The sequence below is a fragment of the Peromyscus eremicus genome, chromosome 1 (genome assembly GCF_949786415.1).
Source record: "Peromyscus eremicus chromosome 1, PerEre_H2_v1, whole genome shotgun sequence".
NCBI lineage: Eukaryota > Metazoa > Chordata > Mammalia > Rodentia > Cricetidae > Peromyscus > Peromyscus eremicus.
In genome coordinates this window covers 163,110,556-163,137,435 of record NC_081416.1, presented here as the reverse complement: position 1 = coordinate 163,137,435, position 26,880 = coordinate 163,110,556, and the positions used below count along the sequence as shown (strand labels likewise).

Sequence of the window (26,880 nt, the reverse complement as noted above, 5' to 3'; positions counted from 1 at the left end):
GCCTTGAGTGTCATAAGCAAGTCAGGAAGGGATTTGTGGGGCAACAGAAGTAAGTTAATAGGCGATCCTGCGTCATGCGAGATCACTTGGGGAAACTGAGAAAGAGAGCCTTTTCTAGCAAAGGCAGGAGGAGGTAGGCACCCACCGTGGCAGTCCGCCCGCGTCTCTGCAGGGAGCGCTCGGGATCCGCAGGTCTGGCTTGCCGACTGCGCCAGGTCGCTGGGGGCGGGGCCTCGGGCCATAGCGTCACGAGGGGCGGGGCCATCTGTAGGAGGGCGGGGTTGTGGGATCCGCTAGGGAGAGGGGTGTGCCTTGCCCGCCCCTAGCGGGCCAGGGGCGGGGCCCAGCGGGCGCGCCGCAGCTCTGGGCCTGCGCGCATAGGGTTCAGGGGTCACGGCGGCGTAGTTTGTGGCGGGAAAAGCTGTTTGATGCGGGTGAGTAAGGAAGAAGGGAATGGGGCGCTCGGTCGGTCAGCGGAGGGCTCGAGCGGAGGGTTCGCTGACTATCTGCAGCCGCGGGCAGGACAGAGCAGGGCGGGCGGCTCAGGGGGTCCCTGGAGCTGAGGAGCCGGGGCGCGTGGGACTGTCCCGGGTGTTGGCTCCTGGGTGTGCGCGCAAGCCCGGCCTTAGAGGTGCGGGAGCTGCGGGGCACCGCTGTTCTAGGAGCTGGGCCACAGCATCAGGAAGTCCAAAAAGAAGTAGGAATGGGCGGGGCGTGGTGACCCACGCCTTTTATCCCCTCACTAGGGAGGCAGAGGCAGATGTATCTCCGAGTTCAAGGCCAGCCTGGTCTACAGAGTGAGTTCCAGGATAGCCAGGGCTACACAGAGAAACCCTGTCTCGAAAAACCAAATAATAACAATAATAATAATAAAAGGAATGGGAGAAAAAGCAATGCCTCGGAGCTGGAATGCCTGCCTTTCTTATATTTAGTGCGTGCGCGTGTGCCATGGTGCCCACGTGGCGATCTGAGGACAACTTTATGGAGTTACTCTCATTCCACCATATGGGTTCCCCATGATCAAACTCAGGCTGTTAGGCAAGCGCCATTATCCACTATCTCCGCTGTCTCACTGGGTCCCATGTGATGCTTTATGTAATAATAATAAAAAAAAAAAGCCAATTGATATTGGGCGGTGGTGGCGCACGCCTTTAATCACAGCACATGGGAGGCAGAGACAGGTGGATCTCTGAGTTCTAGGCCAGCCTGGTCTACAGAGCGAGTTCCAGGACACGCTCCAAAAGCTACAGATAAACCCAGTCTTGAACCCCCCCCCCCAAAAAAAAATTAATAAAAATAAAAAATAAAAAGTCAACTGATATTGGGTGGGGGCAGCCTGCTTACCCAGTCTGGTGTTTGTTGGGGGAGCTGAGACACAGCCCTAGAGCAGCATCACTAGAGGGGCCCAGAGGAGGAACCAGGCCTGAAGCTAGTGATGGTTGAGATGTCCTGGGGGAAATGAGCGGTTACTGTGTTGGTGCACCACAGTGTGGTGGGAGCCAAGACCCACCTGCACTGCAGGCTGGTGCAGCTTCAGAGAGCATCCGTGAGTGGGTGGGGTTTGCATCTGTGGCAAATATGTCCTGAGGGGAAGGGGAAAGTTGTGTCTCCAAGGTGGTTGTCAGGGGAGCATCCCTGCCCAGAATAAGGGGAGACTGGGATGACAGAAGCGGTTCGTGGGAATGGGAGGTTCTTGAGTGCCAGCCCTCCAGGGGCGGCTCAGGAGTGCTTGGATCTGGCAACCCTGGAGAAGTGAATGGAAACGTAAACAGTTATTCAGCTTCTGGAGACAGGAGGATGGCAAGTTCTGGTACTGTCAGGGCAACTTAGATCTTGTCTCAAATTGAGTAAAAAGAGGGCTGGGGATGTAGTTCAGTTGTACAGCCTAGAATCCCCCAATGAGGGGTGTGTGACTCGTGGTAGAGCCCTGCTGTGTTACATTCCACAGACCACACATGCTCTATAGCTCAGGCTGGCTTTGAATTTGCCCTGAGGTCTACAGCTTGGATTATGGTAACACCAGACCCAGTGTCCGGGAGGTATGTAGTGAGTGACATATGGGCAAAGCTGTTCCTTATAACATCAGCTTCCCACTCTGTTCCCTGAAGGCCAGCCCCACGGCTTCCCCGGTGAGAGAGGTACGCTCATTTCCTGTGCATTGCAGAGCCATGCTCCCCCCCCCCCCCTTGAGGTCCGGGATCCTCAGGAGTGCCCAGCGGCTTCTTTTGAACGACATATGAGCTTGTCTTTTCGGTTGAACTTCACCATCAGCCCTCCAGGCAGAGCCCCCTAAGAGCAGTCAGCTCAGCATGGGATAGTGCAGGCCGTTCCTAACAGGAAGTCCTTAGCCGAAGCTGCCTGCCTTTCCCGGGACTGTTTCAGGGGCTTCTTCTATACTTTGGGGCCAGACATGGCATCCTCAGCCCTTTTTCCAGATCTGATCTTGCAATGATTCGTGGGGCTAAGCTTGAACTCCTGATCCTCCTGCCTCAGCTTCTCAGGTAGCTGTAGGTTAATCATTTCCTTAGATGTCTTTGTCTTTTTTAAATATAAAACAAAAGCAGAAGCACTCCATCCCACACCTTGACTTACCTACTAGAGACAAAGCCTCTTTGAGAAATTTCCTATCACCATATGGCTTCCTCATTCCTTTATACAGCTGCATAGTACTCCCATTGAATGATACTAACGGATTCTATTGAAACTGTCCCCCTGGGGAAGACATTTAGGTGGTTTCCAGTCCTTAGGGATTTTAAACAATGGTACCGGAAATAACCTTGTAAAAGCAGGTTCTTCATATGACCCAACCTGTTAGGGTCAGGTCTCATATGTGGAATTGCCTGCAACCTTTTCTTTTTCTTTTTTGACTGAGGTGTGATTTAGTCAACTGTACAGGTGTGCGGAAGGCAAACATCTTCCAGAACATTCCTTAATACGTCCTCAGATCCCAGCAGTCGCCTCACTCTGGAAGCAGACACTCTTGTGGCTGTTCTCTGGACTTAGTTTGCCCAAGAACTTTTTAAGATTGATTGATTTATGCTTTGAGTGTTTGCTTGTGTATACATATGTGCACAGCGTGCATGCAGTGTCTGCAGAGGGAGGCCCTTGTGTATACATATGCACACAGCGTGCATGCAGTATCTGCAGAGGGAGGCCCTGTGTATACATATGCACACAGCGTGCATGCAGTGTCTGCAGAGGGAGGCCCTTGTGTATACATATGCACACAGCGTGCATGCAGTGTCTGCAGAGGGAGGCCCTTGTGTATACATATGTGCACAGCGTGCATGCAGTGTTGGCAGAGGGAGGCCCTTGTGTATACATATGTGCACAGCGTGCATGCAGGTTTGTTTTATTTTTAGTTGTTTGTGTGTGTGCAGCTCCCCTGAGGCCAGAAGAGGGTGGCAGAGCTGGTGTTAAAGAGTTGTGTGGCGGTGCTGGGAACAGAACCAATTTTTTATTGTATTACAGTTGCCCTCCCCTCCCTTGTCCCACCAGGTCTCCCTCTGCTTTTATACCCCCTCCCCCACAGAACAAGCCTTGAATTTTATTACTCTCCCTCTGCTTTCATACCCCCTTCCCCACAGAACAAGCCTTGGTTTTTCGAGACAGGGCTTCTCTGTGTAGCTTTGCACCTTTCCTGGAACTCGCTTTGTAGACCAGGCTGGCCTTGAACTCTCAGAGATCTGCCTGCCTCTGCCTCCCGAGTGCTGGGATTAAAGGCGTGCGCCACCACTGCCCGGCTGAATTTTATTACTTACAAGAAGTTTTATGTTCTTTTTTTCCACTGTGGATGTGCCTTCCACACATTCACAGTGACTTTCTGTTCCTCCGTAAGGAAACTATGCTGGTCTTGTCACAGGCACAGCACACATGGGGCCCTCGCAGCTCTGTTGACGTGTTTTTGTTTTGTTGAATATCATAAGAACTTTAGGTCTCTGGCCGGACAGTGGTGGTGCACCCTTTTAATCCTAGCATTCAGGAGGCAGAGGCAGGCAGATCTCCAAGTCTGAGGCCAGACTGGTCCACAGGGCAAGTTCCAAGATAGCCAGGGCTGCACAGAGAAACCCTGATTTGAAATACCAAAAAAATGGAAAGAACTTCAGGTCTCAAAACAAACTCCTTGAAGTTGGCCTGGGTGCATGCCACATGTGAGTTTTGTTGATTTCCAACCTTCTTGGAATACAGGAATACGCAGTCCTATCACGAGGGATTAAGAACAGCCTCATTTTATTACAAGCTGTATTGTAGGAAAGCCTGCAACGGTATGTCAAGCACTGGGCCATGTTTGTTGGTTTTCGAAGCAAGTCTGCCTCATTCATGAGGGGCGTTTACAGGAGCTTGGGTGGCTGCCCCACTGACCGTCATTTTTATAGCCAAATATTCTCACACTACAACCAAATATGCTGAGTTGATGCATGATGGGGGCAGTGGGGATGCTGTCTTTGTCTTCCGTAGTTGAACCGAGATGGTGACTAAGTACATGCGCTGGTGGTGTTGCAGCAGGCCAAGTGGGCAGCTTGTGCGTTTGCAGCGAAGGCCGCCACTGCCAGTAATACTGGGTTCATCGCTTGTTTGGTTCTGAATTGGCTTTGGGGTGTTAACTGTTGACGAGTTTTTCACAGTCCCCGAATTCACTTGGGGTTGTAGCCCACGGTGTGAACAGCTTTGCTCGAGGTGCCTGCGTGTGTTCTGCACTGTTGTGTAAGTCGTAGTATGGACTTTGCTTTTGCATTGGCATGAAGTTGAGCATCTTGAAACAAACAGCTCAGCCCTATTGAGTATATTGAGTATGTTGTAGAGCATCATCCCTGTCTAGTTCTAGGACATTCCATTACCCCAAAAGGAAACCCCATTCCCACCAATGTCCACAGCCCCTCACTGGGGGCTTCTAGGCAAGTGTTCTATCACTGAGCCATGTCCCCAGCTCGCGCTCTCTCTCTCTCTCTCTCTCTCTCTCTCTCTCTCTCTCTCTGCTGTGTGTATGTGTTTGGTTTGTTTGTTTGCTTGCTTTGAGACAAGGTCTGACTAGCCCCTGATTTGCTTGGAACTCACTATGTTGACCTGGTTGGTCTTGAACTCACAGAGATTTGCTCACCTCTGCATCCCAAGTGTTGGGATATACAGTCATATTAAGTTGCCCAGACTGGCCTTGAACTTGTTACCCTCTTTCCTTAGTGTCCTAAGTTGCTTGAGGTGGCTCTACACTACTAGGTCCAGCTAAGCCCCCAAAACTAGCACAGGAAAGACCCAAGCTGATTCACCATTGCTATCCGAAGATCCTGAGCAGCCTGGGACAACAGCCTCCTGTCTGGGTGGGGCCTAGTCACATACCTTGCAGACTACCCTAAGTGGTGGAGTCGTCTATCTGGATGTGGGGTGATCTTTAGGAGTAGGCGGGGGTTAACTTGAACCTGGGCAGCTGCCTGGCCTCCCTGCTGGGTATGAATCTACTCCATGTTTCCAATATCCCCTTGTTCTCAGCCTGCCTACTCAAGAGCACATATATGAAGTTGTGTGTGTGTGTCTGGTCTTTCCTTTATAATAGTTTCCAGAGGGCTGAAATAAAAGTAGAATGAAGCAACCCCTGTCAACACCGCCATCGGTGTCCCTGTGCTGGCACTTTCCCGCACACTCTGGCATTCATGTGGGGTGCTCTCTGCCTCCTCAGCAGACCCACACTCATGGACTTTCCCAAATTAGCCTGAAGCCTGCAAAGGTCATGAGCACTCACCCCTCAGGTCCTCATATCCTGACTTTGGATACATTTACTGAATCATAGCAGTTACCTCTTCAGCCTGTATGGCCTAGATCCAGTCCCATCCGGTCTGCAGTTACATCCATATCTGCAATATGCGTATCTGCAGATTCTGTGGTTGGTTGTCAGGGTTTCAGCCCATGAGGGCAGGTAGGGGTGGCGTGGAGCCAGAGAAGAGTATCACCTAGTGATCTACTTTGGCCAGCCAGGCCTCACCACTTTGAAAATAACTGTGCCGGCTGGGGACTTCTGGACATGTCTTGGGCTACAGTTGAGAGGAAGCACACAGCCCCCTCCCTGTGTGCCTCCTTTGTTGTACATACTGCTGGATTGGGGGCGTGATAGGGAGCTCGTTCTTTGGTCCTTGCTCCTGGCTGTTTCAAGCGTCCAGGTCTACTTGCTTCCTGGTGATGGTGGTGTTCGACTTCCCATTGCCTCCTCAGACCTGAGAGAAGCTGCAGGGTTGATTCGGCTTAGAGCTTCAGTTTGTGTTACTGGGCTGTGCTGCTTCTGAGCCCATGGGGAGAGAACATGGGGGGGAGCAGAACCGCTCACTTGGTGACAGAAGCAAGGGGCTGGAGAGGACTGGGAACGTGCTATCCTTTCAAAGCCAGGTCCCCAGAGATCTACTTCCTCTGGGTCTCTAGCACTTTCTGGTCATGCTTCTGTTTCTGAATACAGGGGCTGGGAAGATGGTGGAGTGGGTAAAGGGCCTGCCGTACAAGTAGGAAGACCTGAGTTCGATCCCCAGCATGCAGGGGAGAAACCCGGAGTAGTGGCACATCCGTGACCCAGCACTGGGGAAGCAGACAGGCAACTCCCTGGGGCAAGGTGGCAGCCAGCCGAGGCTACGTGAAAACTCAAAGTCAGAGAGAGACCGTCTCAAAAAACAAGGTGGGCAGTGCCTGAAGGATGACATCCAGGCTTGACCTCTGGCCTCCACACACGTCCAAAGATGAACATGACCAGGCGGTGGTGGCGCACGCCTTTAATCCCAGCACTTGGGAGGCAGAGCCAGACGGATCTCTGTGAGTTCCAGGAAAGGCGCATAGATACACAGAGAAACCCTGTTTTGAAAAAACAAAAAACAAAAACAAACAAACAAAAAAACAAAACCAAAACCCCCAAACAACGAAAGTGAACATGAATTATGAGTTCATTAGTGGACTCACCCAGTGATGAGAGTCTCCCCACCATGTTACCAGCTGGGGACCAAGCTTTCAACACATGAGTCTCTTAGAATACCACGTACCCAGACTGTAACTGAGGAATGAAATGGCATGGCTTCCATTCAGAAGTTCAGCGATTAGGGTTAATCACGGTGTGTCCTACACCATGTGGGAAGGTGGAGCTGGCAGGGACCTGGCAAGGCTAGGGTGGCGGCCTATATTTGACCACTGTGGAGTCTGGAGAAGGATCACGGCTCTGTGAACATGAAGTCACTGCAGAATGTACCACCTTTGGGTTTGGTCACGGTGGGTGCCTGGGTAGGTGAAGGGTCCGTCGAGCGTGGGGAATGCCTAGACCTGTGGGTGGAAGCCGCACATGAGAAGGCTTGGGGCCGTGGTGGATGTACAACGGGAGTGGGGAGTGAGGTCTACTCAGACCCCCATTGAACCCCAACTTGCCCACAGGATGGATATTAAGCGGCGACAAGGACCCGGCCCTGGGGTGCCTCTAAAGCGGGCTCGTGGGGGCCTCTGGGATGAGGATGAACCATCACAGTTTGAGGAGAACTTGGCGCTGCTGGAGGAGATAGAGGCTGAGAATCGGCTGCAGGAGGCGGAGGAGGAGCTGCAGCTGCCCCCAGAGGGCACTGTGGGCGGTAGGCCCCGCCCCGCCCCGCCCCCACACCTGGTTATAGAGATTGGGGGATAGCTGGCATCTGCCCAGCTATCCTTTGACCCCAGTGGGGTCCTTCCTGGCTGGCTCCCAGGTTGATTTCAAACTCCTAGACTTGAATATTGTCCCAGCTCATTCTCTCCAGTGTCTACGCTGCCCTTCCTGGTTGAGCGATTTTAGTCCTGGATCCCGAGTCTGTCCCGCCACCTCCACCCAGCTTTCCTCTGTGGAAGACCCACCCGTGGAACCTCTTGTCTCTATCCAGGGCAGTTTTCCACCGCAGACGTTGACCCGCGCTGGCTGCGGCCCAACCTACGTGCCCTGGACCCCAACACGGAGCCCCTCATCTTCCAGCAGCTAGAGATCGACCACTATGTGGGTGAGCTGGCAGGGGAGGCAGGGCTCTACCAGTATGCTGGTGGCCACACAGTCACCACCGCATTGGCTGGACTGAGGCGGGGGGATGCTCAGTGGGGAGCCAGGCTCAGAGTGCTATGAACTGGGCTCAGCAGGTAAAGGTGCTTATCACCAAGCCTGACTTCAGTCCTCAGAACCCACATGGTAAAAGGAGGGAACCAACTCCCAAAGATGTCTTCTGATTTCCACACATGTTGTGGCTCATGCATCTCCTCCCTACTCATAAACAAATGTTATTAGAATATTACATTGTAGGGTAGGATAACCGCAGCTCAGTGGTAGAGCTCCTGCCTAGAGTTCCCAGTGAGGGGGCTGGGGTGTGGCTCAGTAAAGGGCCCGCTTCTATGCAAGCTCTGCCTGTGTGGGTGGAGAAGGGCACCTGCAAGGACTTTGGAGGGCAAGGTCCCAAGGCTTCAGTGACGAGCCTAAGGACCTGACGGGTGTTCTGTGACCACTCCTCCAGGCTCAGCGGTGCCACTGCCAGGAGGGCCCCCAGTATCCCGTAATTCAGTGCCCATACTGCGGGCCTTTGGGGTCACCGATGAGGGCTTCTCCATCTGCTGCCATATCCACGGCTTTGCACCCTACTTCTACACCCCTGCACCTCCCGGTGAGTGTACCTGACCTGTGGGGCTTGTTCCTGGACCCCAGAACTTCTCTTGCTCTTCTGACTGGCCTTCCACACCAGGTTTTGGGGCTGAGCACCTGAGTGACCTGCAGCGAGAGCTGAACACAGCCATCAGCCGGGACCAGCGTGGCGGGAAGGAGCTCTCGGGGCCAGCAGTGCTGGCCATGGAGTTGTGCTCCCGTGAGAGTGAGTGTAGCTGGGGACCAGTGGGGTGGTGGGGAGCCCAGGTACCGGGTGCCAACCTCCTTTCTCTGCAGGCATGTTTGGGTACCATGGTCACGGCCCTTCTCCGTTTATCCGCATCATCCTGGCACTACCCCGCCTTGTGGCACCAGCCCGCCGCCTCCTGGAACAGGGTATCCGTGTGCCAGGCCTGGGGACCCCAAGCTTCGCGCCCTATGAGGCCAACGTGGACTTCGAGATCCGGTGCTGTCCCGTCTTCCCTTTACCCCACCCAGGTGGCCCTGGCCAGCTGACCACCCCACCCAGGTGGCCCTGGCCAGCTGACCACCCCACCCAGGTGGCCCTGGCCAGCTGACCACCCCTCTTCCAGGTTCATGGTGGATGCTGACATTGTGGGCTGCAACTGGTTGGAGCTCCCAGCTGGGAAGTATGTTCGGAGGACAGAGAAGAAGGTAAGGGGCTTCCTGGGGCAGGGGCAGGCCAGGGAACCTGGGCTCACTGCGATGTTGCGGCCCACCACGTGTCTTTCCCCCAGGCCACACTGTGTCAGCTGGAGGTGGATGTGCTGTGGTCAGATGTGATCAGTCACCCACCAGAAGGGCAGTGGCAGCGCATTGCGCCACTGCGTGTGCTCAGTTTTGACATCGAGTGTGCTGGCCGCAAAGGTCTGTCCCCAGAGCCTGGGTTCCTCCCGTCTCTCTGGACATCAGTGATGTTCCAGGCCCCTGTGGAGGGGTGAGTGGGTGGGAGGAATGCTCCCTACAGGGAGAGCTCCAAGTGCAAATTCACCAGGGTGGGTTGTTCCACCCGTTTGGTTAGAACGGGGAGCTGGGAGAGGCAGTGATCAGTTGTGGAACAGAGTGAATGGACTGGAGCCTCTGGAGCATCAGCCACCCACCCAATGGGGCTGCCCACTAGGGCAAGGGCGGAGCAGGACTGAGGCCCCTCCCTGTGTACCTCCTCTCTGCAGGCATCTTCCCTGAGCCGGAGCGTGACCCTGTGATCCAGATCTGTTCCCTGGGACTGCGCTGGGGCGAGCCAGAGCCATTCTTGCGCCTGGCACTCACGCTGCGGCCCTGCGCCCCCATCCTGGGTGCCAAAGTGCAGAGCTATGAGCGGGAAGAAGACCTGCTCCAGGTGGCCCCTCCCTCCTCAGGCCCCCATTTGCCCCATGTCCCCAGCCGTACTTGTGACCCTTCTGCATAGTGACACCATGGCTCTGGGTTTGGAGGCTGTGCATTTTTGGATAAATATTTTACTGAGTTCCATGATATTTTTACAAGTGCCAAGGTTGTCTTGAACATTCTGGAAATGAGGGTATCTGAGGCAGTAGACAACCTGCTTGACCCTCTGTGCTTCCCTCACAGGCCTGGGCCAACTTCATCCTCGCCATGGACCCTGACGTGATCACCGGCTACAACATTCAGAACTTTGACCTCCCATACCTCATCTCTCGGGCGCAAACCTTGAAGGTGAGGAAGCTGGGAGCCGCCTCCTGGATCTTTCCCCAGGGCCGTCCTTGCACTGTACATCTCTACCCATGGGTGTCACCGCCTCTACTCAGGGTGTCACCATGGCTGGCCACTCTGGAGTCCCAAATGTAACTTACCTCACTCTAGCTGGAGGCAGAAGTATGTTGACAGGAGGCTTCACATCCCGGTCATCATCGTCACTGCCGTCATGGCTGGGCCTTGCTTTAGAATTCACTGGCAAGGTGGGAGGGGGAGGGGGAGGTTTGGAAGAAGGAAGCGGGTATTTGTCTTGGTGGGTGGCAAAGGCTGGGTGCTGTTGAAAGGGCATGGGAGCTGCACACTGGCAGCTGCAGCTCTGGGTGTCGGGGTGTGGGGTGCTGGTGTCCTGTGAGCTCCAGGGCAGCCCCTGAGCCTGGCCGCAGTGCAGGTCCTGGCCGCATCTGCTTGGGCCGTCTGGGCCTCCCTGCAGTCCTGTTAGATCCTTCTTCAAGGGCCAGCTCTGTTGCAAGTGGGGTCGTGGGTGATGCACAGGGGGACCCAGCATCTTTTGGGGGTTCAGTTTAGCCCCAAATAGAATGTACTCTGTCATTTACCTGCTTTCTGTGTTTGTAGCAAGTTTGGTAATAAATAGGCTGAGCAGACCTTGTTACCCAGCTGCGTGGAGACACCAGCCCTCATGTCCCGGGCGCTTCACCCTAGCCCCACCGACCTCCTCTGACCCCCTCTCTGCCAGTTTGTACCCCAGCTCCTGAAGGCGCCCCTCTTGGTTTTCAGAACCTTCCCATAGGGCTTCTGTCTGTTCTTCTCTCAGGCACGGTCCTGTAGTGGGAAGTTTCTTGGTCCTGCCTAGCCCCACGGTGCAGACAAATCTCTTCATTCAAGCTCTCAGCCACGTAAAAAATAATCACTCAGAGGCTTACATTAATTACAAACCGTATGGCCCATGGCTCAGGCTTCTTGCTGGCAGGCTCTTCCGTCGAAACTCAACCTGTCCCTGTTAATCTGTGCTTTGCCCCGTGCTTCACAGCATCGCCTGTCCTCTCACATCTTGCTTCTCCTGGGGTGGCTCACAGCTTCTGCCTCACTCCACCCTTCTTCATCTCCGTCTTCAGTTTGAATGTACCGCCTAACCTTGTTCTGCCTCACTCCACCCTTCTTCATCTCCGTCTTCAGTTTGAATGTACCGCCTAACCTTGTTCTGCCTCGCCATTGGCCAAACAGCTGTATTTATCAGCCAATGAGAGCAACACATGTTCACAGTGTACAGAAAGACATCCCACAGCACAGTCCTTGTCTCTACCTGTCACCAGTCTCTCAGTCTTCCCAGGACTGTAGCTCTCAACCCTGTCCCTGGTCTCTACCTCATCCCACTCAAGCAATCTCTGCCCTCAGCTGCCCTGCTCCAGCCCCAGGAGTGCCGTGGCTGGTCCCTGTCCCTGCTCTGTGGTCGTGTGATCAGGTTCAAAGTGAGGCTGACCGGCGCTGCCCACTGCCCCTCTCCAGGTGGAGCACTTCCCTTTCCTGGGCCGTGTGACTGGTCTCCGCTCCAACATCCGAGACTCCTCCTTCCAGTCGAGGCAGGTGGGCCGGCGGGACAGTAAGGTGGTCAGCATGGTGGGTCGAGTTCAGATGGACATGCTGCAGGTATGCGGGGAACCCACCCACCCACTTAGCACTCAGCCCCCAGGCCGCATTCCGCAACTCTGAGGCCTGCCCTGTACCCATGAGGTCCTTACCCATACTCTGAGGCCCTGCCCCACTCCGCTCCGCCCAGGTGCTGCTGCGGGAATACAAGCTCCGCTCCTACACGCTCAATGCTGTGAGCTTCCACTTCCTGGGTGAGCAGAAGGAGGATGTGCAGCACAGCATCATCACCGACCTGCAGGTGCTACCACTCCACCAAGGTCCTCCCAGCCCCTGCCTCACCCTGACCTCACCCCAGCCTCACCCCTGACCCCACATGCCTATCTCTAGAACGGGAATGAGCAGACGCGCCGCCGCTTGGCCGTGTACTGCCTGAAGGATGCCTTCCTGCCGCTTCGGCTGCTTGAGCGCCTTATGGTGCTGGTGAACAACGTGGAGATGGCGCGTGTCACAGGTGTGCCCCTTGGGTACCTGCTCAGCCGAGGCCAACAGGTCAAGGTCGTGTCTCAGCTGCTGCGCCAGGTGGGTGGCTGCGCCTGGTTGGCCACGTCCATCACACACACACACACACACACACACACACACACACACACACACACGCACACACACACTTCCGGTACCTGGATACTCACCCGCCCCCCATCCATCACACACACGCACGCACGCACGCACGCACACTTCCGGTATCTGGATACTCACCCGCCCCCCTTCTCCAGGTGGGTGGCTGCGCCTGGTTGGCCACATCCATCACACACACACACACACACACACACACACACACACACATGCACACACACTTCCGGTACCTGGATACTCACCCGCCCCCCTTCTCCAGGCCATGCGCCAGGGGCTGCTGATGCCTGTGGTGAAGACTGAGGGTGGCGAGGACTACACGGGAGCCACTGTCATTGAGCCCCTTAAAGGGTGAGAACCCTGCTGAGCATGGTGGGACACACACGTCATCCCAGCACTCAGGAGGAGTTCAAGGCCAGCCTGGGCTACTTAAGGCCCTGTATATTAAAAATGTTTGAAGGTAAGGGCCAAGGGTAGGGGCAACATGGGGGGTTGACTTCCCCCAAATCCTTCCTCAGGTACTATGATGTCCCCATTGCCACCCTGGACTTCTCCTCTCTATACCCATCCATCATGATGGCCCATAATCTGTGCTACACCACACTGCTACGACCCGGGGCTGCTCAGAAGCTGGGGTATGCTGCCTTCATCCAGGACGCCCTCTAAACCACCCTGAGCCCTGTATCACATCTTGATAGAGCAGGTCCATAAGTAGTGATCCAGGGAAAAGGAGTCATGGGAGTCAAGGGTTGGAGACAGGCTGTGGATGGGGGCTAATGGAGAGGCTGAAGCAGGGCCTGGGGGAGGCTGGGGGAAGCTGGGGAGAGGCAGGCTACTGGGGACCTAGGTAGTCCAAAGCCCAGTCTCTGTGCCTCGTCCTTTCCCAGCCTTAAACCAGATGAGTTCATCAGGACACCCACTGGGGATGAGTTTGTGAAGTCCTCCGTGCGGAAGGGCCTCCTGCCTCAGATCCTGGAGAATCTGCTGAGTGCCCGGAAGAGGTGGGTTCGGGAGCCTTTGCCCTGGCTTAGTGCTCAGGCCCCTGCGGTGACCTTGTCCGGGCCTTCTGTAGCTGTGTCTGCATTAAATGGGGCACCTTCCCAGGCAGCACCTGCAGCCTGCCGGGCCTACGTTCTGAGCAGTGCACCGCACAGCAGGCTAGAGTTGGCACCTCTCTTCAGTCAGGCACCCTGACCAGTGTCCATGCCTAGGTACCTCCCTGAGACCCATGGTCTCCTTGAACAGCCTTCCTCCTGCCTCCACCTAGGGCCAAGGCTGAGCTGGCTCAGGAGACGGACCCCTTGCGGCGGCAGGTCTTGGATGGACGGCAGCTGGCACTGAAAGTGAGTGCCAACTCGGTATATGGCTTCACTGGTGCCCAGGTGGGCAAGCTACCATGTTTGGAGATCTCCCAGGTGAGCCTTCGGGATGCTAATGGGTGGCTGGGTTACTAGTGGCCTGCAATTCCAAGTCATTTGCGTCAGGGGGTATTCCATATGGCAGGAACCACAGATGTCAGGCCATCCTCTGCACCCTGATATACAGGGTCGTCAGAGACCAGAGTACCTGTCCTTGGTACTCCCTGCCCATGGCCGAGTGGGACTGGGAATCCGGTCTTAGGTAATATTTACAGTACAAGTGGCTCCCAGGCTCCGGCAATGGGTCAGATGAGGTGGGTACTCAGGATGCTGGGTCACTGGACATCCCTACCCCAGCAGCGACCCCTCTGTTCACCTCTTCCACATCCCTGTGAAGGGAGGTGGGGGAGGAGGGGCACAGCTCCTCCTCCAGTGACACAGCCAGGCTGGATTTGCTGGGTCACATGATGACCCCTGTCAGCAAGCGCCAGGGTCGCTGTCCCAAGTGTGAGGACCTTGGCTAGTACTAGCTGGAACAGGAATAGGAAAGAACTGCCCCCATCTCCTTAACCAATGTGGCAACCCTGGGTTCAGACAGAAACGGACTAACAGTGGAGAGTGTGAGGCCTCAGTGCTGCCAGGATGGTCGGTCTGTGGCTGGCCCTGCTGCAGGGGCTGGGGTGCTGCTCATCAGCCCAGCTCACAGACCCAGTACTTGGCTCTCAGCAGTGAGGAGTAACATCTCAGGAGCATTAGCTAGGGAATGTCCAGAGCAAGATGGCAGGGTTTTCACAGGATGGCTTATGAAGGCATGGAGGCTATGACTGACAGAAGCTACTGTTCCCTCCATCTCTAGTTCCCCTGATCCCAGATTCAAACCAAGCATGTGCGACCCAGGGTCCCTGTTAACTCACCTTGTAAGCCTAGATCTCTGTGTGGCTCAAGGGCTCAGGGAAGCTGATGGCCTGGAAGGATGCCCCAGGTACTCAGAGGGCATCTCCCAGGAGCTGGGCCTCAGCCAGACCTGCCTCGGCTAGTCACCTGTCTGCCTGCCGTTCTCACTCCTGTGTGGCCTCTCCTAGCGTCCCACAGGGATGGGGTGGGCGTTGGAATCTCTGGCCAAAGGAGCCCTTGACAATCTTGGCTGTCTCTCATGGCCTCTTATGGGATAACAAGCTACGGAGTCATTCCAGAATAAAATAAGAGGAAAGCAGCATGGAGCAGGTGGACAAAAGACAAGGCAGGTGTGGATTTCTCAGATGGCCCCATGACCACATGAAACCCAGGCAGTCAGAGAGCATTCTGCCTGCCTCACACCAGTACCCAGCCAACCTCATCCTAATTTGTAAAGAGACAGATCAGGATGTGGTGGTGTGGGCCTGTATTCCTGTCTACTCATGAGTCTGAGGCAAGAGGCCTGTCTAGGCTTCAGGGAGTTCAAAGTGGTGTGACTTAGCCCCTATGGTGAAATAAAAAGAATGTTGAGGATATAGCTCAGTGGTAGAGCCCCTGCCTAAAATCCCCCAGTGTGGCGGGGGGAGGGGGGTGAGGGGGCATAGGGGGAGTGGGGGGGTTGGTGTGGGGGGTGTTGGGTGTGGCTCAGTGGTAGAGCCCCTGCCTAGAATCCCCCAGTGAGGGGCTGTGGGCGTGACTCAGTGGTAGAGCCCCTACCTAGAATCCCCCAGTGAGGGGCTGGGGTGTGGCTCAGTGGTGGAGCCCCTGCTTACTATGCATAAGACCCTGGCTCCATTCCTAGACCGGAAGGAGAGAATGGCCCCTTGTCCCCTGAGAATGTGCACACTTTTGAGCGGTGGTCACCTGTTTCATAGACCTAAGATATATGGTCTGTGATGCTTGGAAGTGGCAGAGGTGTGTCCTTGCAGAGTTGGATCCACGACGTGAAGCTTTTGGGTCCTCACTCTCCCTGGTTCTGCCTCTAACAGAGTGTCACTGGGTTCGGGCGTCAGATGATTGAGAAAACCAAGCAACTAGTGGAGTCCAAGTACACCCTGGAAAATGGCTACAATGCCAACGCCAAGGTTAGTCTGGTCATACCCGCCTTCTCTCCAGGGTCCTTGGGCTTCCAGCCATGGCAGCTTCTGGGTTGAGAAGAGACATTCCTCTCACATGTACCCTGGCAGGTGGTCTACGGTGACACTGACTCTGTGATGTGCCGATTTGGTGTCTCCTCGGTGGCTGAGGCAATGTCCCTGGGTCGGGAGGCCGCAAACTGGGTATCCAGTCACTTCCCATCACCCATCCGGCTTGAGTTTGAGAAGGTGCGTGTGTCCCCTGCACTCAGCTCTGGAGACAGTAGGGGTCTTGGCAGTTAGCAATGGTCTCTTAGTACTTGTGTGCCTGCAGAGGCTGACACTGCAGTAGTGTGGGGATGCCCAGGTTAAGGACGTCTTGCAGTGCTCTGGGCCTGTTCCCACTCCCATGAGTCTCTTGGGTATCCATTCTTAGGACACAGAAGCCCAGTGTTCTGGGTTCTGAGCCAGAGGCCTCCCTTGCACAAACCAGGGGTGTGCATGGACCCTGCAGTGCTCACCTGGCTTCTCCCGCTGCTCACACATGCACCCCTGGCTGCTCCAGTCCTTGGGTCGGGGACCATCTCAGCTCTGGATTCCATGATTTAGGGGCCAGCTCTGCGACTATGGTGTGATGTCAAGTCAGGTTCCTAGGGTGCTGGAGGGTATCAGGCCTCCTTAGGGCTCATTTCACCAAGGTCACAGGCTCTTCTTTGCTTCTCCTGCTTCTGATGGGTCTCAGGATTGGGGGTGGGGGGAGGGCACAGGGTCACCGCTCATGGGTCTCTTCTAGGTTTACTTTCCATACCTGCTCATCAGCAAGAAGCGCTATGCTGGTCTGCTCTTCTCCTCCCAGCCGGATACCCATGACAGAATGGACTGCAAGGGCCTGGAGGCTGTGCGCAGGGATAATTGTCCCCTGGTGGCCAACCTAGTTACATCCTCTCTGCGCCGAATCCTCGTGGACCGGTATGTGTATGTCCCGCCTAGACCAAGAAGCCAGCCTCCCTCAGACCCGGGGGCCCAGCACCCTGCCCTGGGACACAGGTGTCTTGGCATGACGGTGGGGCAGTGGTGAATCAGGCTGGCGGCTGTGATTGCCTCTGGCCTTTCCTGCCTCTGCACTTGCCCTATCCAGTCTCAGCCCATAGTGCCTGATCCCTAGCTCCTAGCTGATGCAGGAGTTGCAGCCCTATCCTTAGCAGTCCCGGGTGACACCCTCCATCGTCTCAGGGATCCTGACGGTGCCGTGGCCCATGCAAAAGATGTCATCTCGGACCTGCTCTGCAACCGAATCGACATCTCCCAGCTGGTCATCACCAAGGAGCTGACCCGTGCAGCGTCAGACTACGCTGGCAAACAGGCTCACGTGGAACTGGCTGAGAGGTGGGGCAGTCACCCAGCCTCCTGCAGCTGGGGCCATTCAGCCCTCCCCAAACCTCACCCATCTCCCCTATCCGCAGGATGAGGAAGCGCGACCCCGGCAGCGCGCCCAACTTGGGTGACCGCGTCCCCTATGTGATCATTGGTGCTGCCAAGGGCGTGGCTGCCTACATGAAGTCGGAGGTCAGGCCCACCTGGGCTGTGCCCCTCCCAGAATCTCACTTCTGCTTTCCTTGGGGCGGTCAAGCCCCTGGGCCTGACTGCCTAGTGCCTCCTTGTACAGAGCTGGCTGCTGTACGGTCTCCGCCCCTCCCTGCCCAGGGTGCCAGCATTTCTGTTTGCTTTTATCATTTCAAGCCACCCAGTGAACAGTGACCCAGTTCTCAGCCTTGTGACCTCTGACCCCTGCACCCCCTCCATGGCCCTTCTCATGTGGGGAAACTGACTCTTAGTGACCTGAGGGCCCCCACCCAGGCCAGAGTCATGCCCCCAGGTGCACCCCTTCCTCACAACCTGCGGGTGGTGTCCACAGTTTGCCCCAACCCGTGCCCCTCTGCAGCTGTTGGTAACCCCAGCCTGCCCACAGGACCCCCTGTTTGTGCTGGAGCACAGCCTGCCCATCGACACTCAGTACTACCTGGAGCAGCAGCTGGCCAAGCCCCTGCTGCGCATCTTTGAGCCCATTCTGGGTGAGGGCCGCGCAGAGTCTGTGCTGCTACGTAAGTGGAGCCCCTAGGAGGGGGTGTGGGCGAGGAAGGGGCAGGGGCAAGGCTGTCAGCTCCTCTCCTCTAGGTGGTGACCACACACGCTGCAAAACCGTGCTCACCAGCAAGGTTGGTGGCCTCCTGGCCTTCACCAAGCGCCGCAACTGTTGCATTGGCTGCCGCTCCGTGATCAACCATCAGGGTGAGACCCAAGCCACAGCTCCTACAGCCGCTGCTGGGGCTTCCACAGGCTCCACTCTGCCCACACTCCAGCAGAGGGTCCTCACCCGCCCCGGGGTTCCCCAGGGGAGTTTTCCCCACACACTCAGGCCCTTGTTCTCCAGCCTCTGGGGACTTTCAGAGGCCGGGATGGGCCGCGGGTGGAGAAGAGCAGAGATGCAGGGATGGAGGCAAGGGCCTGGCTCTGTCCCAGCACCCCTGTGCTGATACCCACCCCGCCCCCAGGAGCTGTGTGTGAGTTCTGTCAGCCACGGGAGTCAGAGCTCTATCAGAAGGAGGTGAGTGAGGTAGGGCTGGAGCTGGGGCAAGCCTGACCCCCACAGTCCTGCTCAGCCCACTGTGTGCCCAGGTGTCACACCTGAATGCCCTGGAGGAACGCTTCTCACGCCTCTGGACACAGTGCCAGCGTTGCCAGGGCAGCTTGCATGAAGACGTCATCTGCACCAGGTGCGTGCGCCCTCCCCCATCTACGCGCCCTCCCCCATCTGCACGCGCCCTCCCCATCTGCTACCAAGACTCCTGACCCAGACCTCACTGAAGAGAGGGCAGGGTCTGCCTGGCTAGGCGCCCACACAGCCTCCCCTAGGGTGGGGCCGGGCTTTCCCCAGGGAACGGGCGGGCGGGGCGGGTTCCCACGCCAGGTGACAGCTGATATACGGCTGGCTACCTCTCGGCACTGCTGTTATCGGCTCCCCTGTGCCCGCTAAGCAAACAGCCCCCTCCCCTGGGTGGGCAGCAGGTAGGGGCCAAAGTCCTGGGAACGGCCCCTGACCACCACCCTTCACAGCCGCGACTGTCCCATCTTCTACATGCGCAAGAAAGTTCGCAAGGACCTGGAAGACCAGGAGAGGCTGCTGCAGCGTTTTGGACCTCCGGGCCCTGAGGCCTGGTGACCTGCAGAGGGACGGGGAATAAAGCTTAGACTTTGTGCTACTGGCTGTGTGTTGTGGTCTCGGGGAACAGGTTGGGCTTCATGGCTCAGGCGCTGTACGATCCCTTGGGGCCTCAGTGCCTCTGCCTGTGCCCACATAGGGCTGGCATCTCTGTTTCCCTTCTGAAACCTCGAGTAGGACCCGCCACCCTGCTTTGCTCCTCCCCACGGAGCTGGTGGTCGCCCAGCTGGCACCGGGTGCTGTCCTGTTTCCTTCAGGCCTCGGGCAGCCCTTGGCACATCGGCTTCCACACCTCGGCGCAGCAAGGGGACCCTCCCTGACGCTGGTACTTCCACGTGGCATGGGGTCCTGGCGGTCTGTCTGCCTGGGCTTCCCCTCCGCTCTTGGGAGGTCCCGTCTTCACAGCTGTTCCTGGGCCTCACTGCCCCAGGCCATCTTGCCCTGGTCACCATTGGCTCCCTCCTGTGGCATCTTACTCCAGGGCCTACAAGCCCTCATCTCCTTGCCCTTTCTCAGAACTCTCTCCACCCCCCGAGTCAGCCCTCCATCCCCAGTGGTGGGGAACCCCAAATCCAAATGGCTTCTAGGCCCACCCTCCCTGCCACGTGACCAGAGGGTTGTGCAATCCAGACCCCTCCCCAAGGGGATTTTTGAGGAGGGCCCCCGTGGCCCGCCCCTGGAGGATGGGGGCTGGGCCAAAACGTATAAATATAGGGGTAGTGGCCAGAGCCAGCCCAGCCTGCCGTGAACCACCATGCTTGCCCTGGAGGCTACACAGTAAGTGGGTAATCCCTAAACCTGTACTTGGGACTCCCACCCCACTCAGCACCCTCTGCTTCTGTGGCCCCCAAGGCAGCTGATAGGGGGTGGTCCCACTGTCTGCACAGAACAGTTCTCCCATCAGCTCCGTTCCTAGACAGGTTTCCAGCATGGCATGTTGTGGAGACACTCACCCCCATCCTGCCCAGGCCCTCCCAAGTGTGTCTGTCCTCTGCATGGTATTGCACGCTCCATTTCTGGCGCTCTGCCCCTTGAGTTTTGTTTGTCTATTTCCTTCTGTCCAACCGTTCCCTTCAGTTCCTGGCACTTCCCTAGCCGCCCGTCCTGGGGCACGAGAAACCCCGTCCCTTTGCTCACTCCCTTTCAGACTGTCCGTCTCTAGCCCTGCTCTTCATTCAGTCCATTGCTTCTGGTCTCAGCTGGGCTTGCTAGGAAGACACTCAAACTGAGCTCCCTGGCCACCCTGTCCCCAGCTGTCTGGGGACTTTCTCCCTCTTACTTTCCTTGTCTCCCCCCAGTGTCTGGGCATGCAAATCCCAGGGGTAGTGGGGGACATTTGCCTGGCACCCGCCCCCTACTTCCTGTCCTGATGGGGGTGTGGGGGTGACTGTGGGAAGGCTGGGCGCACACAAGAACAGCCAGCAGACTGCAGAGCTGTGGTGGGTGATCACAGCTGCCATCGCCTCCCCTGTGGGCCCCACAACCACGCTGAGTCTCAGGTGGCCGAGGGCAGCCCTGACATGGCCCTGTGTCTCTCTCCTGCCAGGCTGGAAGGCCCACACTTGAGCTGTTTGGTGAGTCGGAGGCCCCCATGGGGGGGAGCGGGCCCCTGTGTGGCCCATGGGGACTAACTTTTCTAAGATCATCTGCTTCTGGCCTCAGTTTCCAGTCTCTGTCTCCCAAAACCCCCATCCCCACCTCACCTGTCTGCTATCTTTCTAAAACTTGAGGCTACTTCCTTGACCTTGTCTACCTGTCTATTTCATGTTCTATGTGTACAGCCCCTTCTTTTGGGGCTTACGTTATGGATCTTACGCCTTTTAACTATGGTATTTAGGACGCCAACTATTTTCCCCAACATTTTTGAACTCACAACCCAACAATGAGACCTTTCCTGTGGTGGCAAGAAGCCCCCACTTCCTTGAGTTTTGTTGGGCTTTGTTTTGTCTTAATTGAGATGGTCTCTCAGTGTAGCCCTAGCTGGTATAAAGTTCATGATCCTCCTGCCTCAGCCTTCAGAGTACTGGGGAGTTTAAAACTGGTATGTGTGCATCAGTGAGTGTCTTTATTGTATGCACCCCTGTAGCCATTACCAGACCCAGAGCTAGAAAGATTCCGCCATTCTGGAACATTCCCTGGCGTTCCCTCCTATGTAGTCTCACCCAATATTCTACGTTGATTCATTTGGAGTTTTTGTTAACTGACTCATGCATAGGTCTTTTGGGCACCTAACCTCTTTCCATCCACAGCATGTTAGGTACCTGTCCAATGCCTTTGCTGCATGGTCTGCCACCCACCAGTACAGTGTGTTTATCCTTCTTCTTGCTGAGAAGCTTGTGATCTGGGATCAGAGCAGACCTGCCTCAGGCTGCTCTAGCTCCCCAGCATGAAGGGGAGTGTGTGGAGGAGGGGTGTGCTGGAGTCAGTGGGGTAGCACTCATCTGCTTCAGAGCTAGTCTCCACTGCCTCTACAATGGCTGTGCTGAGGCAACATAGAATTGTTGAGATGAACTGGTGCATGCCTGTCACCCCAGTACTCAGAGGATAGCAATCACTTCAAGTCCTGGGCTAGCCTGGGCTACAGAGTGAGTTCCTGGGTACCAGTTGCGTAGTGGAAACTACTAGGGTTCCTTGAGGGTGTCCCTTACTCATGGACTCAGCCTCTGTCTCTGTCTCTGTCCTTGTCGGCCTCTCCCTTCTTTCACACGCCTGTCTTCCAAAGGTTGGGGACGGGGGAGTCTCCAAGGCCTGGGATGACTCTGTCCTCACTCCAGCAGTACCCAGAAGGTGTCTTCTATGACCTGGACAGCTGCAAGCCCTTCAGTTACCCAGATTCAGATGGGGGCCCTGGTGAGTGACCCCAGCTTCCTAGCACCTTAGGCTCCGTTCACAGAGGGGGAGCTGAGACCCATGGGAGCTCTCCCTCATCATGGAAGCCCCTCCCCAAGCCACCTCCCTACCCCCTCCAGTCCATCTGCTCCCCCATGCAAATTCTGGGGTCAGAGATTTGCACAGCTTACAAAGGCTCCTCTGTGTGGGACCTTGAGGGAGCGGGTCTTCTGTCCACCTTTGGCTACTGACTCTGACCTTTCTCCTAGATTCCACCTGGGGCTGGACAGAGGCCCCACCTGCCCCCTCCATCGCCCCCTATGAAGTCTTCGACCCCGCTACGGCTGCCTTCGCCCACTCCCAGGCTGTGCAGCTCTGTTACGGTCATGGTCTCGGCCCCTCTGCCTACAGCCCTGTGGGGACCCTAGACCCAGCCCCCAGCTTGCAGCCTCCAGGGCCTGGCCTCCAGGTGTACCCCTCAGAGGACTTGGTCAGCCAGGTGAGAGGCAGGGAGAGCTCGGAGGGAGACGTCCCATCTCGTCTTTCTTCTGCAACTCTCTGAAATGAACTTCTGGATTGTGCCTGGGCGGGGGACACCCTTCCGTCCCTCCTCTGTACTTCAGTGCAGAGGGCAGTTCCTGGGTCCATGCCATCTACTGGCTGTGTAGCTTTGGGCAACTGCCTTAACTTCTCTGTGTATTGAGATAACCAAGGCCAGTGTCGACACTGTACAGAAACATGGAGACCCAAGTAGTGAGGGCTGCAGAGGTCGGGGGGGACTGAGGGACTGATGTGCAGGTGACCCTGGTCTCCCACAGACCCTGGGCCCCTTGGCTCCGTACCCCAGCCCTGTGCTATCAGAAGAGGAAGACATTCTGCTGGACAGCCCTGCCCTGGAGGTCTCGGACAGTGAGTCAGACGAGGCCCTCTTGGCTGGCTCCGAGGGGAGGGGATCCGAGGCAGGTATGTGGGTTGGAGAGTTGGTGGGAATACTGACTGTGGGTCGGGGGAGGGGCTGAAGGAACCAGGGTTCCCTAAGCACTTACTAATACCCCCCAGGGAAGTTCCCAAATCCATGCTACTTGTTGGCTGTGTGACCTTGGCCAAGGGCATCAACCTCTCTGTGCCTTGGTTTCCATTGTGCACAAAGCCACAGTAACAGCAGCAGTAACAGCCCAACACCTACCCACAGCCAGTCTCCACCTCCTTGTGCCTCTGTGTCTGACCGCCTTTCAAGATTTCTCTGTTGGACATCAGTTTCCCATGTAGAAACCCGTTATCTTGTACTGCTTCACTTCCCAGCCCCTTGCTGTGGGGATTCTAGGCAAGGGGCTCTATCATCCTTCTTTTTACTTTTTTTTTTTTTTAATTTTTTGAGACAGGGTTTCTCTGTGTAACATTCCTAGCTGTCCTGGACAGCTTTGTAGACAAGGCTGGCCTGGAACTCACAGAGACAGAGATCTACCTGCCTCTGCCTCTCAAGAGCTGGGATTAAAGGTGTGCGCCACCACCGCCTGGCCCTCTTTTTACTTCAACTAAGTTGCCCAGGCTGGTCTTGCACTTGTGATCCCCTTTCTCAGTCTCTGGAGTAGTTAGAATAATAGGTTTGAGCCAACTAGGTCCGACTCAATTGTGAAAAACTGAAGTGTGTCAGAGGGCTATCGATCTGGGGGTCCCTTCAACAGACTCCCCCTCTTAAAGTGGGTACCCAATACCCTGCAGGTGCACGCAAGAAGCTGCGCCTGTACCAGTTCCTGCTGGGGCTGCTGCTGAGAGGGGACATGCGCGAGTGCGTGTGGTGGGTGGAGCCGGGCGCCGGCGTCTTCCAGTTCTCCTCCAAGCACAAGGAGCTGCTGGCTCGCCGCTGGGGCCAGCAGAAGGGCAACCGCAAGCGCATGACGTACCAGAAGCTGGCGCGCGCGCTGCGCAACTACGCCAAGACGGGCGAAATCCGCAAGGTCAAACGCAAGCTCACCTACCAGTTCGACAGCGCGTTGCTGCCAGCCACCCGGCGCGCCTGAGCACCCCGCTGGGACCCTTTCTGGCCCCCAGGTCCCAGTGCCCCTGGAGCCCCGTCTGGGGCTGCCAGAGTCCTCAGCTCTCACCAGGGCCTCCCCCAGAGTCCCCTGTGCCATATATGGGACAGGATGGTCGTGTCTGAGGGGGTGTCTCATGAACATGTCATTCTACATGCTCCTAGCATGGCAGGTTTCTCCCTGGGGGCTCCTGGTGGTGGTTGCGGTTCCGGAATCCACATTGGTACTTCTTGCCGGAGCCGTGTGATGACACACGTCATCGTACCAGCAGGTGGCGCTGTCTACAGCCCCCCCCAGCGCCGCACCCCCCCCACCCTGCTCCGCGCGTGTGTGTGTGTGTGTGTGTGTGTGTGTGTGTGTGTGTGTGTGTGTGTGTGTGTGTTGGGTGGGTGGGTGGGTGTCCCTCTGTGCTGCCCTGAAGCCCTTGTCAGATCTGAGATCTAGTTATGTCTTTATCTGGAGTCCTCTGATTCTATGACTTTTCTCTGTGTCCACCTATGACTTTATTGGAAACAAGGTCTCACTATGTAGCTCAGAGTGGCCCCCAACTTGTGATAATCCTCCTCCAAGTGCTGGGATTACAGGGGCACACCACCACACCAGGCTTGTTTCTTTTTTGAGGCAAGGTTTTACTATGTGATCCAGGCTCTCCTCAAGCTTGTGGTGATCCTCTCGCCTCAGCCATCCTTGGGGACCCTCTGGGATCCATGTATGACATGATTTGTTGGGTAGGGTGGGGGTGGGTTGTTTGGTAGATCTTGTAGACTGGGCCCTTCTGGGGTCCTTTGATCATATGGAAAGTTCTCTAGCATCCCGAGGCTCTCAGCAGTCTGAGTTCACATACTGACTCTCCTGCGTGAGGTGCACCTGGATCATTCTAGCGCCTGGCCAGTGTGGGGTGTGTGGTGGAGATGCAGGTGTGTCAAGACCTGTTATTTTTGAGGCTGGGTCTCATGTAGCTGAGACTGGCCTTGAACTCACTATGTAGCTGGGCTGACCTTGAGCTCCTGCCTCAGCTGGAGTGCTCAGATTACTGGCACCATCATGAGACTGTTTCTTTCCTTTTTCTCAAGTCAGTCTATCTTTGTGGCCCAGGCTGGCTTCAAACTCATAATAATCTTCCTGCCTCAGTGTCTGGGGTGCTAGGATTACGAACATGTTCCACCAAACCCTGCTTACCCCATCCATCACTAACCAGACTTCTAAAGCTGGTTAACCCCCACCCACAAGGCAGGCAAATTAAGTCCTTGCAGGTGTTTTCTTCAGAGGAAAACGCGTTTTTACAGTGATCTTTCAAACTAGGAAGCTCCTCCACAGTCCAGACATCTGAATGGGAAACTTTGGACAATTGGTGACCTCTGGCCAGCTTTTCTGTGTCTAGAGGCTGGGACCAGCCCTGTCCTAGTGTTGGCCCAAGACCCTGCCCAGTGCCTGCCTGTCTCACCCCTGTGGCTTCGTCAGCCGCCTGTTGGGGCCCAGTCCTTTGCCCTTCAAGTGCTGGATACAGCCAGCTGCAGGCCAAGCCAGCTCAAAATGGTTCTCATTGGGCCTCCATGGCAGAAACAGAACCCAAGGCTTCCAGCCCAGGGGGGCGGGGTCACCTAGGCCTAGGTCCCTCTGAGGAAGAGGAGGAAGAAGGCCTCCTGCAACCCTGATAAACCTGACACATGAACTCACCTCTGGGTGGCCAGAACGGGAAAGAAGGATCATGGAAGATTTGGATGTCCATGTGGCCCAGGCTAAGCTGGCACCTAGTAAAATTCTTTCTTCAAAAGCCAACCTCATCGCTCTACATGGATAATAAATAAAGTCCTAAATCAAGGTTACAGCTGGGACCCTTTATCAAACACTGCCCCTGCCCCTCCACCGGATCTGGCTGGTACTGAGTCTGAGGCAGCTACAGCAAGGAGCAGATGAGGGAGGAACGGTGAAATCCCTGGGCTCTTTCCGCTCACTCCTCCACGCCAGGGTTCTAGCTTTTGTGTGTTCGTTTTTTAAAGATAGGATCGTTCTTACATTGTAGTTCAGGCTGGCCTCGAAGTCACGCCAATCCCCCTGTTTCAGCTCAGCCTCTGGAATTCCGCGATTCAAGGGTGTGCCACTGCACTGGGCCACTATGTAACTTGCCTGTCCCCACGGGAGCGAGGTGGAAGTTTGCCGGGCAACCGAAGGCGTCACAGGGAGGCTGCCTACTAGTTGGCTTAGTGCCCCCAGAGGCGGGCAAGTTTCCGGCTGTCAGGGGATTTTGTAAAGTGGAGAGGAGGGAGGGGAGTAGGAAGAAAGAAAAGAGATGGGGGCAGCTCGTCTTGGCTCCCCTGACCCAATCCTTTCTCTGACACCCTCCTGGGCCAGCCACACCTATGGTGCCCCGAGCCCCTCTATTCGTCCTTACCCCCTCCTCGGCTCTCTGGTGCTGGGAAGGAGCCGGCCCGGGCAGCCCTCCAGGGCCTTCCCGGCCTCTGCACCCGGCCGGTGACCGGCAGCCGGCCAGGCCGCTCCCAGGGGGACCCACACCAGGACAGGGCGGGAGGGACACCGAGACCTCCTCCCCCCGGCAGGCACCCGTCCTGCCTACGCGGGGAAACCGGACTCTCTCTCCCGGCTCTGGTTTCTAGAAAAACTCCTGACTCGGGCTGGCTCAGAAAGGCTTCCTGAACCTACCCCTCCCGCGCCCGGTGCACCTGAGACCCCCAGCCCTGCTTCTCGTCCTCCTCCTAGGACCTAGTCGGCCCCTCCCCACACACTCCTCTCCTTCCAGGACCCAGGGTTCCCCTCCTCCTTCATCTCCTTCCTTTTCCCTTGTCTCCTCCCCCTTTGTCCCGGGACACAAGTGCCCTCTCCGTTTCCCCTCTCTCCCCATCTTGTGGTCTGCTCCCTTCTCCTCCCCCAT

At 56.3% G+C, this 26,880-nt stretch overlaps 2 protein-coding genes across 4 annotated transcripts; both read left to right on the top strand.

Moving 5' to 3' along the window:
• The first annotated feature begins 326 nt into the window (after positions 1-326).
• On the top strand, positions 327-19,165 carry Pold1 (DNA polymerase delta 1, catalytic subunit). Its single transcript, XM_059253428.1, has 27 exons — positions 327-434; positions 7,393-7,583; positions 7,866-7,979; positions 8,481-8,627; positions 8,706-8,831; positions 8,903-9,071; positions 9,199-9,280; positions 9,364-9,493; positions 9,799-9,965; positions 10,196-10,300; positions 11,804-11,944; positions 12,075-12,185; positions 12,275-12,466; positions 12,780-12,868; positions 13,036-13,152; positions 13,405-13,518; positions 13,785-13,932; positions 15,819-15,914; positions 16,017-16,154; positions 16,699-16,874; positions 17,139-17,291; positions 17,369-17,471; positions 17,875-18,007; positions 18,081-18,194; positions 18,458-18,510; positions 18,582-18,679; positions 19,020-19,165. The coding sequence occupies exons 2-27, from the start codon at positions 7,394-7,396 to the stop codon at positions 19,123-19,125; spliced, it is 3,312 nt and encodes a 1,103-aa protein (XP_059109411.1). The 5' UTR covers positions 327-434; position 7,393; the 3' UTR covers positions 19,126-19,165.
• Positions 19,166-19,879: 714 nt separating this feature from the next.
• Positions 19,880-24,222, top strand: Spib (Spi-B transcription factor). Of its 3 annotated transcripts, none has more exons than XM_059253426.1 (6): positions 19,880-19,902; positions 20,672-20,699; positions 21,903-21,975; positions 22,224-22,453; positions 22,773-22,917; positions 23,677-24,222. In XM_059253426.1, exons 1-6 carry the CDS (start codon positions 19,880-19,882, stop codon positions 23,973-23,975), a joined length of 798 nt encoding a protein of 265 aa, XP_059109409.1. In that variant the 3' UTR covers positions 23,976-24,222. The 3 variants fall into 3 exon arrangements, with proteins under 3 accessions (XP_059109409.1, XP_059109408.1, XP_059109410.1); XM_059253425.1 differs by having other exon boundaries at positions 21,900-21,975; XM_059253427.1 differs by having other exon boundaries at positions 22,773-22,913; positions 23,677-23,831.
• Positions 24,223-26,880: the final 2,658 nt, after the last annotated feature.

Coding starts and splice junctions, on each gene's coding strand:
- Pold1 (XM_059253428.1), top strand. CDS start 7,394: ATGGATATTAAGCGGCGACAAGGACCCGGCCCTGGGGTGCCTCTAAAG. Junction 9,281..9,363: donor TTCGGAGGACAGAGAAGAAG/GTAAGGGGCTTC, acceptor TCTTTCCCCCAG/GCCACACTGTGTCAGCTGGA. Junction 12,467..12,779: donor TGTCTCAGCTGCTGCGCCAG/GTGGGTGGCTGC, acceptor CCCCTTCTCCAG/GCCATGCGCCAGGGGCTGCT.
- Spib (XM_059253425.1), top strand. CDS start 19,880: ATGCTTGCCCTGGAGGCTACACA. Junction 19,903..20,671: donor CTTGCCCTGGAGGCTACACA/GTAAGTGGGTAA, acceptor CTCTCCTGCCAG/GCTGGAAGGCCCACACTTGA. Junction 21,976..22,223: donor AGATTCAGATGGGGGCCCTG/GTGAGTGACCCC, acceptor CCTTTCTCCTAG/ATTCCACCTGGGGCTGGACA.